General features: G+C 41.0%; 1 protein-coding gene across 1 annotated transcript in view; it reads right to left on the bottom strand.

The window, feature by feature from the left end:
• Window positions 1-12,136, bottom strand: part of DENND4A (DENN domain containing 4A) — a 52,678-nt gene that overhangs the window by 35,702 nt on the left and 4,840 nt on the right. The window contains exons 2-3 of the mRNA XM_054169265.1: window positions 7,825-7,910; window positions 112-441 (exon numbers count right to left, since the gene is read on the bottom strand). Coding sequence (XP_054025240.1) covers window positions 112-419 — 308 coding nt within the window. The 5' untranslated portion in view covers window positions 420-441; window positions 7,825-7,910. The remainder of the gene's footprint in view (window positions 1-111; window positions 442-7,824; window positions 7,911-12,136) is intronic.

Genomic DNA, 12,136 nt, shown 5'->3' on the forward strand with positions numbered 1-12,136 from the left:
TTTAGTTTTGCCTTGTATTTAACAAGTACAGAATTTCAATAAACCTGCTTTATTTGCTCATTAGGCAACTAAACTTCCAAAATCACCTACTGAAGCAGAAAAATCACTCACCCCAAGTCAGTAAGAGGGGGCTTATCCCTTCCTCGGCGATAACAAAGGTATATTTGTGGTCCTACAAGACTGCCGTTGTTGAGATCTGCAGACAGTCCTGAGGGAGTAACATCTATGCATTTATACCCCTGAGGAACTTCCTCCCCCAGAGATTTATTGAGTACTGTTACATCTGTAATAGGTTCTTTTGGTTTGGCGATTTTATGGCAAGCATCGTTGAAGTGGATTTCTTCCTCCAGTGGTTTTGAGATATCTGTTAATCCTGCCACAACAAAGTAGTCAGCAACACGAGCCCCTTTGTCTTCCATTTTCCATTACAATATGGTATATCTGGTAAGAAAAGAAAAATTGATATCAGTATTTTTAAGTTAAAAAAAAAATTGCAATAATATAAATAAAATGTAATAGAGGAATACAAAATAAATACAGAGATCCATCATCAGAGATACATCTGAAGTACTGTGTCCAGTTCTGTGCGCCACAGTTCAAGAGAGATTAGAAACTACTACAGAGTCTAGAGAAGGCTATGAAGATAAGGCAGCTTGCAGCATCTCTCTGACAAGCAGAGGCTGAGACCTGGGCCTGTTGAGCCTAGAGAAGAGCAGCCTAAGAGAGAATCATCCCAATGCTCAGCAAGAGCTGAAGGGTAGGGGATAAGAGGCAACAGGCACACACTGGAACCCAGGAGGTTCCACCTAAGCATAAAGAGAAACTTCTTTCCTGTGAGGGTGCTGGAGCTGTGGAGCAGGCTGCCCAGAGAGGTTATGGAGCCTCCTTCTCTGGACAGATTCCAAGCCCGCCTGGACATGCTCCTGTGCAACCTGATCTAGGGGCTGGACTAGGTGATCTGCAACCCCACCACACTGGGATTCTGTGATCAGATCATGTAACATTTTTCACTTGCAATCATGATCTTTCCAATTTAGAATTCTGAGCAACAATCATGTGAGCTAACTGTTAAATCCTGGAATGGAAAACTCAAGTGGCCTCCTCTTATTAACTTACACCCCAGAGTAACTGAACCTACAGGAATAGTAACAGCAAAACACTGTGTAAACTTTAGAAATAGTTTACTCCTTGAAGCTTGATGGCTGAGGCAGAAGGAAGTTTTATGGATTTTGCATATAGTCTACTACTACATGCTGTTCACCATGACATTGGATCTTCTCAGGAATTATCTGCAATTAATTTGCTTCCTGAATATTAAACAAATGCAAAGGCTGTCTTGATTACTATAAAGATACAACTCTAATATCTGCAGCTATCACATCCTGCAAGATTTTACATCAGATACCAAGGCCAGTGCTTCTGCAGGCTAAAAGTTAATACCATTTTATTTTAGTGCTTTGGGGCTCAGATCTTTGATATGCAACTCATCTATGGCCAGCAATATACCAGGTTTTATACAAAACATTTAAACCAAGTCAATTTCAATGGTCTCCAGAGCACTGTGAAACATAATCATTCAAGACCACATGAAGTTTTTGTAAGGAAAAGGAATACACTCCTGCTGTTCCAGCCAAACTGTGCTGGGAAATTGCATTCTTTCTTCCTGGAACATATTGGTAGGAAAATTCTTCACATATGAACTCTTTCTGTATAGGTTTGGGGGTTTTTGCAGTGTTTGTTACCAAAGTTGTAAATTAACTTCAGCACAAGAAAAATACCTGCAGGATGAAAAAATGGCCTTGTAAATAATGCAGTGCATAACATTGTTCAGCCTGGAGAAGTGGCTTCAGGAAGACCTTATAGCAGCCTTCCAGTATCTGAAGGGGGCTACAGAAGAGCTGAAGAGGGACTTTTTACAAAGACATGGAGAGCCAGGATGAGAGGCAATGGCTTCAGACTGGGAAAAGCTTGATTTAAACTAGATGATTGACCAGAGCAGTTGTGAAGGCACCAAGCCTAGCAGTGTTCAAAGCCAGATTGGATGGGGCTTTAAGCAACATGGTCCAGTAAAGGGTGTCCCTGGCCATAGCTGGGAGGGGTTCAGTTAGATGATCTTTATGGTCTCTTCCAACCCAAATCACTCTACAATTCCGTGAGATAGAGGAAACTCAGGTCCCTTGATACCAGAGACTCTTGATGAGAGTTAAGACCTTTGCAAGTCACTTAAACCCCCATGTCTTATTTAATAGCTTGATAGTGCAGATAAGAGGACACAGTCTCAGGCTGCGCCAGGGGAGATTCAGGCTGGATGTTAGAAAAAAGTTCTATACAGAAAGAGTGATTGAACATTGGAATGGGCTGCCTGGGGAGGTGGTGGAGTCGCCATCACTGGAGGTTTTTAGGAGAAGACTTGACAGGGTGCTTGGTGCTGTGGGTTAGTTGCTTGGGCAGTGTTGGATTGGTTGATGGGTTGGACGCGATGATCTTGAAGGTCTCTTCCAACCTGGTTTATTCTATGTATTCTATAAAGGAAATACTTTCTGTTCTTTCATGGGCCATTGAGAAATGGGCTAAAATGTTTATCTAGGTCACCCATATGTGCTGGAACCTCACTGAAGTAGCTTCAGGAAGTTTACTGTCATCAAGTCCCAGACTTTTCAAGACAGACAAGCTATTTAAGACTTCCTTTCGTTGAATTAATTTTGTTTGGGTGTAGAATTGTATTGCAAGAGAAACTGGTACAACAAAGGAGTTTCAAGAGCTTGGTGACATTCAGAAATTCAGAATTTAAAAGTTTAAATGGTTGGTACAAGAGTTCAGTTTTCATGCCATCTTTATTCCAGTTGCTTTATCTCCATTTTTTGATACAACATAGGACTTACTACTTAGAGCAAACTTCACACCATCACAATTCTTGGGAGTTTACCTACAAATCTTCATTAAGCCAAGAAAAATAAATGTGGACATCTGTCACTGGTACTGATTCTGTATATTTAGTCAAATTGTTCCAAGCCGATCTCAGATTTCCAGTTTCAGTCTCTGCTCAAGAAGGAAGAATGTCAGCCTGTGCCTGATCACCACTATCAATCTCATCCACCAGGGCAAGAAAGATAATTCCAGCGCCCTGCTCCTATTTCATTGCTTGGTTGTATTTTAGTGGACTAACTGAACAGTTACTGACTCAGTAACTGAGTTTTGCCAGTGACTTGACCAGCTGCTGAACTTGCAAGGAAAGGAGTAACAGGTTGTATTTGAAAGTTACTTACATTATTCAAGAAAACACCATGAAAAACCCTCAAACTATCCAACCTTTGTTTCTTGCTATGTGGTTAACAAGCAACACATGACACTTCAGAACTGCAAAACAATCATCAAAATGTAGCAATCTCGCAGTCTGTGAAAAGCTGCTCAGCTTGTTCTGTGAGAAAATGCAGTTACAAAATTAACCTTAATTTAACCTAAATTCAGTTATTTCAAGAACATCTGGAGCACGTTACTCAATTAGCAGTATACAAGAGAAAACTACAAACTCCAACTTTTCCTTGAGTGATATATGCAAAGAGACACAAATTCAATCACTGCATGTGCTGCCCATTATTTCACTGTACATCTGGCTTCAGCAAACCCAGAACAGACTAGCAACAAAGGCATGGAGAGATGAAGAAGTTTCATAAAGCACAACTTTAAACTCTAACACAAGACCAAAGACACCAAACATCTTTTAGCTAATGTGACTGAATTCCTTAACATTTTCTAACATGAACAACTCTCTGTAAGACCTAACTATGGCATGCTACATTTTAACTGTCATAGAAACTTTTTATCAACCAGCACTCACGCTGAAACAATGGAGAAGGCATAAAAGTTGGCTTAAAGCTAAAGTACACTGGGCAACCATTTGCTTTTAAATTAAAACAAAATATTGTCATGGGTTGAGTTGAATCTGCTGCTGATATTCAGTGCCATGCTGCTGTCATGCCAGCTTCAAAATGACAGTGCTGGCTGGAGCAAAGTATCATGGGGCTTAAAGTTCAGATTCTAACATGAGAGGCTTTGTGTTTTGGTTGCTGCTTCCAGTTTTTGGGCTGTTGGGCTTTCTGCCTGGGCAGGCTGCGGGAGGTCGCTGGCTTCTGCTGCCACTTTTAGGTTTTGCTGTGCTTTTCTGCAAACAGGCTAAGGTAACTGTGCATCTTATCACCTCATTAAATTCCTTCTCTCAAACCTGAGTTGTTTTGTGTTACTTCCCCTCCTGTGTGGGGGTCTTGTAGAGTGGGCTGTTTCAGCCCAAGACAAATATATAGAATCATACAATCGTTTTTGTTGGGTAAGACCTTTAAGATCCTCAAGTCCAACCAGTCTCTAACAGGGCTGGTGCTAAACCATGTCCCTCAGCACCACATATCTGACTCTTTTAAACACATCTGGGGACAGATATTCAACCACCTCCCTGCAAAGCCTGTTCCAGTGTTTGAGCACCCTTTCAGTGAAGAAGTTTCTTCTAATGTCCAACCTAAACCTCCTCTGGTGCAACTTGAGGCCATTTCCTCTTGTCCTATCACTTGGCTCCAACCTCCTTTCAGGAAGTTTTAGAGAGCCAGAAGGTCTCCCCTCAGCCTCCTTTTCTCAGAGCATAAGCAGATGCTTTTTTAAAGAGTATAGTTTGAAAATGCATCTAGAAATGTAGAAAGAAGATGAAGAATCCTTCATAATGTCCAGAGAAGAGTCAAAGACTGCTCAGAAGGGAAGAAAATTGATGAAGGAAAGGGCTGGCTAAGCAAGCAACTGAAACTCAACACTGACCGCATCATGAGCTCTAGTGAAAAGGTTTTCCTATTGAAAGCCTTAAGAGAGAAGGTAGACTGAAAGGTGGCCAAGTCTTGCACTGCTGTGCATGAAAAAATGCCCTGTAACCATAGGCTCAGCACAAAGCAGTGGAAACCTGAACTTCACCTTAAAGATTCTGAGATAGAAAAATACTGTATTTTGGGTTGTTCCTTTTCTCATTACCCTTATTTCACAAAACCACACCAATTTCTGGAGTGCTTCACAATGGCTTTTAAGTTGAAAAGAAACACTATTTTAGTAATTAAAAATCATACAAACTGAGACTGTCAAAATTACAAACCAAATAAGTCTTCTAATTCCAGTGTCTTAGTGGCACATTATTCCAATTTAATCAGCCAAGACAGCACTGCAAACAAAGACATATATACTGAAGAATCATACCTATCCCACAATTTAAGCCTCACTATTAATTATTTCATATGAAGTTTACACTAAAAGTCTTAAATTCAAACATTTATTCCCAAAAGAACTTTCAAGAATAAACTGGGACAAGCTCTCCTCATTTCAAGGCAGTTAAAATTAGAATCCCCTATATACAAACACCTGCTATCACAAAAATTTACTTCCTAAGGTTATAGCAAGTAATACACAAGTCAGCAAGATTTTCATAATCTAATGCAGATTTCACAGAAGAGAGAAGGGGGGTGGGGAAAAAGCCTAGCTGATGATGCATCACCCCTTCAGATCTTTGCTACCAATACAAAGGCTCACAGCTAAAACAGGATAAAATACAGAAGACATCACAACAATTCAGTGCTGTTTTATTAAAGCTAACTTAGATTTTACTAGCACTACTGTGATACTTGAATTTCCAACATCTGTTTACTGTGGAGAGATTTATTCAACTTCATGTTAACAGACCTCAGTAAGAAGGCATAAAATCTGAGCTAATTCAGTGACAGTTTTTGTCTGAAAAGGATTTCACATAAACTGATAAATCTGAGTAATTTCTGTAGAAACTTCGACTGTGAAGGTATTCCAAAGCACATTATAATTATATGTACATGAAACAGAGCTGCAAGTCAGCCTACAGGGGGAAAAAAAGCCCAAGCATAACAAAGTCACACTGCAAATGAGTGTTGCTTGAAGCAGTTGGTGACATTTAACAACATCAACAGTGCCATCAGAAGCAGCTACTATTGCTTTTCCACACTTCAGACACCTGAGGACTAAAGGCTATGCTTAGAAGACAATGCCAAGGGATCATAAACATAACCCCTTACAAAAGTCCCTGGAAATAAGTGCAATATATGGCCTTTGAGCCATGCCATGTCAGTAATTTTTAATGGACTGCATAGAATTAGTACCACTATAAATTAAACACCATAAACATCAGTGACAAACAAAGTATCCTTGCAAACAGCAAACTGACTTGGAAGAAAATATTAAAACCATGCATTACATTTGCAGATCATGACTACATAAACAAGGGAGAAAAAAAGGCTTTTTTGCCATTTCAAGACTATGCAAACAGGGGAAACAATCCAATAATCCTGTCACAGATCCACAGGTAGCTTGGTTACTGTGCTGAAAGACAAAGAGTAAACTCAGTTTCACTGGTCCAGTTTAGGCCGGTCTGCTCCGGTCTAGGCTGGTCTGGTCCAGCTTAGGGCCGTCTGGTCCGGCTTAGGCAGGTCTAGGCCGGTCTGGTCCGGTTTAAGTGGGTCTGCTCCGGCTTAGGGCGGTCTAGGCCGGTCTGCTCCGGTTGTAGGCCGGTCCGCTCCAGCATCTAAGCTTTTTGAACAGATCCCATTTTTCATTCATATACTCCAAAAGGGAAGTACACATCAGCTTCTTCCTCCCCACATGAGCAGAACTAATGTGCATGTGCCATATATCCCATCTGTGCAGCAGCGGCAAGCATGATGTTTCATAACGTATGGAGTTTACCAGAGATGCATTACACCATTTCCAAGAAGAAAAAACCACAAACCTGGTAATTCATACAACCTGCTCCTACCCACAGACTTCTGCAGAGGTTACTTCTAAGTGGGCTGCAGAGCAGAACTGCTCTAGCAGTACCAGCTACCTTTCCAGGAACCAGCTTCCCCAGAAAGCATAAAGGGTTCACCTGTATGTTTTTGTATACAAGAGATGCGTGACCTGTGACAAAGGCAAAGACTATCCGACTCCATGAGAACAGTTTCACCATTCCACCTCTGACAGACACAAACAACTGCCCTGTAATCTTTTAATCCTTCTTTGTCTTCATTCCTATTCTTTCCTGCATTTTCCTTCGAGGATATTAAATCTCTTATTAATTTGAGATCCTTATTAAGTCCATTTGCTATCTAAATCAAGTGACATTTCACTTGGTTAGCCTGACTCCAAAGAGAAGTTCTGTTTGTAAACAAGGAACAAATGTCTCCTGGTGTAGGTTGGAAACCAAGTGCCAGGTTCTGCAACACAACTTTCCTAAACCAGTTCAGAGTTGGGTTTTGGTTTTGTTTTCTTTAAAGCATTTGTCATATAATCATGGGAATTCCAAGAATTCCCTTGAAGGTATGCAAAGAGTAGACAAATAGACAAAACAGTGACCAAATTTTAAACACTGCCAGTGAAGTTCTAAGAGCCCCCAGCATTTTAGTCTCCTGTCTGTACTGCTGCAGTGTCTTGTAGATGCTGCCAAAACACAGAAATGCAGCAGCTAGTCATGCAAGAGCAAAATGAAGTTAACTGGATCAGTCAGCCTGGCTAAAGCCACTCAGAACCATTTCTCAGCCATGACACTGCACAAATCACATGAGAGCTCAACAGTCTAAGAACATGTAAAAAAAGCAGTTACTCAGAGAAAAAACTTCACTCCACCCCTGTAGTTCCAAAGTTGCCTGACAAAGGTGACATACAAGCCCTGCCCCCAATATTTTCTTCACAGCAAGCAAACAATCCTGGGAACAAAGCAGAAGCACCTCAATATCACAGGAATTTTCTCAAGTCAGAACACAAGCCTTTTGAAACCTCTGTCAATGTGTCCCCTACCTTTTCATCAGGACATTGCTTCTACACTTTGCCTCTCTTGTTCTTAGCCAGGCTTTAACATACGCTTCTTGTTAAAGGTTCATTCCCTATAGAAACAGTAAAACCAAAAATTAAACAATGTACAGATTTGTTGAAACTTATTGCACACCCCACTGCACTAGATGCATTAAAGGAACTTGGTGAATTGTTGCAAGGCTCCCTAAAACAAAGTGACATGTGACAACTGCTGAAAAAGTGCATGAAACCAGGCTTAAAACTTTAGAAACATACTATTGTGTTATGCTGTGTTGATATTTCAAGAGCGTACACAACATAATACATTTAAAGCAGCAAAAGAATCAACAAATGCTTGAGCCAGCCACTTCAAACTATTTCAACTCTTCCACTATTTTCTGAAAATAATTTCCCTGCCTCTTTCATGGCTGGCTAACACATTCTAAGTGCTTCCTTAGCTCAATAACCTTGCAAAGTCACTTTAGCATATTGTTCCTCTTTGCAAGATTCTGATAGTTGAGCAGATTCTTCCCAACACAATCAGCAATACACGTGCACTCTTCCATTCAACCACCTTGCCTGTGTCTTGCAGTTAGTCTCCTTGCCATGAACTGCCACAACTCACTTTTTTTCTCCAGATATGGTACATTTAGCTTGTAAATATCAGTATGACCACTTTTAAACACTGGTATGACCATAGAGAGCTTGAGCTGGTGTTTTACACTGAGGTAGGGGCAAGCCAGGCAGCCTGTGCTATATTTAAGCATTTTTAAGCAACAGCTTTCCACCATGGGACTGAGGAGAACACCTCACTGGAGACATTCTCAGACTTCAGTCTCCCAAAATTACTCATTAGCATCAGCAAGGCTGTAGTCAAAAATAAACTTGTGTCTAAATGAGGCCAAGACTTGGAGAACACTGTTAGAAGATTACTCTGAGAAGACTTCAGAAGATAAAGTGTCACATAAGCAAGGCTGGAAGAAACAACTCAGGAGATTTGCTTCCAATTCCTGAACTGGAAAATTTAGGAGAAAAAACCCCAATATACTGGATTATCAGAATTATATTTCTGGGAGCAAAAAGTTTAAGGTTCTGTTCATAACTCCAAAGTACAAGACACCTTATTTCAGATCTTGCAGAAGCAAATCGGCAACTTCAGCTCATTACTCCTAGAGCAAGGAAGGAAGAAGTGACAGCCCAGAGAGTGAAATCAGCTCCTGGAGCAAGTCTTTCTAATCCATACAGCACTACAGACCTGATCTGCAATACAAAGTTTCCAGGAGTGCCAGAAATTACAATATTAGGGACCACCTGCAGGTCAGAAGCACAGCTGCAAAAAGTTCAAGAACTAATTTTAAAGGCATCGCCTAAAACTACCACAGAGCATTACAACAAAGAATTTCCTCATGGACACTTTAAAGAAAAACAACAACAACAACAAACCAAAAAAGCCCTAACTATCTGGAAAGGCAATGAAGAGAGTCAAAGGAAAGAAAAACAGACTTTCAAGCATCACAAGGAATGACTGAGAATCGCTGCCAGCATACTTGCAGCTCTATTTTGTAGGATTTGCAGCTTCCAGAATATATATAAAACTAGTTTGTTCTTTTCAATCTATTAAGTAAAAGACCTAATTATTCAAGAAACAGAGTGCAAAGGACCTACATCACCCCTATACTAGCTGGTATCAAGATGCTGAGGAGACTGGAGCATCTCTGTGAGAGGGAAAGGCTGATGAAACCTGGGGCTGTTGAGCCTGGAGAAGAACAGATTGAGAGGGGATCTTCTCAATGCTCAGCAAGAGCTAAAGGGCAGGGGGCAAGAGGATGGGGCCAGACTCTTTTCAGTGGTGCCCAGCAACAGGGTAGGGGACAACAGACACAAACTGGAACCCAGGAGGTTCCATATGAAAATGAGGGAAAACTACTTTGTTGTGAGGGTGCTGGAGCCTTAGAGCAGGCTGCCCATAGAGTTTGTGGAGTCTCCTTCTCCAGAGAGATTCCAAACCCACCTGGACATCTGGATCTGGGCAACCTGCTGTGGGTGACCCTGCTTTAGCAAGAGGATTGGACCATGGTGGGACTCTGTAATACAACTGAGACTACTCAGAGCATTTTTATTTTGTAGTAGGACATTGCCTCCACTTTTGCTTTGCATTTTCTGCTGCTACAGTTAAACAAATGACAGCACCAGAGAAAGCTGCTACAGAAACAGTGTTAAAGTGATCAATTGCACTACTTTTTAGCCCATAGATCTGCACTCAAAAACGTTAGACAATACGGTACTAAGAAAAAGCCACTACCTTCCATTAAGCTCCCTTTGATCTTGCATCAATAGGAATACTAATGCTAAGAAACATACTGGCAAACAAAGAAAGCCAAAACAAAATGAGAAAACAACCAAAGTTGTTCTGTCTCTACATCACTGGGCAAGAACTGCTATCAAGTGCTTTGCTTGCCCATTCACAATCACCCGCACCAACTGATGGTTAGCATGCTCTCATCCAAACTGTAAAAGAGATAATCAAGAGGGCTCAGAAAACTTGGCAACAAAAGATCTCTAAGAGGTGCCTGGGAAACAGAAAAGTGCTGGATAAGAGCGCAAGGGCAGACTACAAGACTATGAGTTTGGGAGCAGAAAATAGGAACACAGGCCAAGAACTGAGGGACAAGCAGATTTGTTCAAGCAATGTCTAAGGAGAGAGAAAAATTAGGCTTAAATTCAGAGGCTAATCTAGATTCAGTAGGACTGTTACAACCATCTAGAGTATCAAAGCATAAGAGGAGGGAGCAGAATAACTGGCAGGGAGAAGGCAGGAAGGAACAGACTTCACCCTGAGGGAAAGATCAGGCCTTTTCCACAGCTTCTATACTTTCCACCATCACTCACCAAGCCTTCCACTTGTTTGTTCCTCATTGCTGCTTTCAGGCTCAGTAAAACCAAAACATTCACTAAGGAGGCTCTAACAAGGCATAGGCTACTTAAGTGCTCACTACAATTGTGCCACAGCAAAATCCTGTAATAATTCAACCCTAACTGCAACAATTGAAGAAAGTGATCTTAAAGTATCCCATAAGATTAATGACAGAGACAAATCTTAACTAGGCTCGTTTGAAAACTTCTACTTTTCTTCCTAGATTACAGTATTTATGGCCAAAAAAAGCAAAACCAAAGACTGGAAATAATTTCTGAAATACAACTGTGTTTGTAGTGAGGGATGCAGAAAATGATTTGTAGCACGTGAGGGGGAGGGCATTCAAGGTAAGCACTAAAAAAATGTAAATATTACTTCATCCAAAACACAGTTCAATAGGGCAGATAGTCCATGGGTTTCTGTACAGCTACTTATTACACAGCAACATTTTAAAATGGGAGAAGTCCCCCAAACAGAATGTTCTGCTTTCCTTGGCACAGTGGATAAAGGCAAATGAAAACAGTATATCTTTCAATATTGAGCATCAAATCCAAAATCTGTCACTGGAAATGTCCAAGAGCATCAACAAAGAGTGACAGAAATGGCCTGCTTTCACCTAGTCATGTCTGGACACACATGCCAACCTTGGCTTGGTTTTTAAGCCATTCTCCACCCAAATTAAAATTTTGAATTTATGGTGTAGTGGAGGGGAAGACAGCTGGGAATTGTTCCTAACATTTTTTTCCCCTACATTTTCACATACACTTTAATAGTGACTTAGAACATTTGACAGTCCTTTTTTCGTCTAGCCAGCAACAAAAGTAAGAAAACTGGACCCAGCCACGCTGCAAATCATAGACACTGAGTGGATGACATGCATAGACCGTGACTACAGGGCTGAGACTACTGATTGTAGATGATCTACACCACACTGGAGAGGTTTAATGGAGAGATAACACCAAGTAATACCTCCCTCATCTAGCAAGTCTCTAGCGCCAGACAGCAATACGTTCATCATCTACCTACAACTAGAACCACCCACTAACATGGATTGCTTTGAGTTTCCTAGCTGGGTTACGTAGCAAAGCAGGATAAAGCACCATTAGGGTATCCACCAGATAATCAGATAAAATCAGATGAAGAGCACTGATACAGCAAGGCAACTACTGCTTCAGAAGTCAACTCCATCTCAAAAACCTTTTTAACAGAACAGACCCATCTTAAAATCTCTTTGCCGTCCTTTGGATCACAAATATTAAATACCTGTACCAGACCTTAAAAGAAAGCTCAGAGTACTGGGTCAGGGAGAGTCACCTTAAGTGATAAATATCATAAGAAAAGTACCCCAAGAAGGGTTTGCCCCTGCCACGCTACATGAAGTCTCACTGTGCTGAGCAGTTCAGC

Source organism: Dryobates pubescens, chromosome 17 (assembly GCF_014839835.1).
Source record: "Dryobates pubescens isolate bDryPub1 chromosome 17, bDryPub1.pri, whole genome shotgun sequence".
NCBI classification, from domain to species: Eukaryota; Metazoa; Chordata; class Aves; order Piciformes; family Picidae; genus Dryobates; species Dryobates pubescens.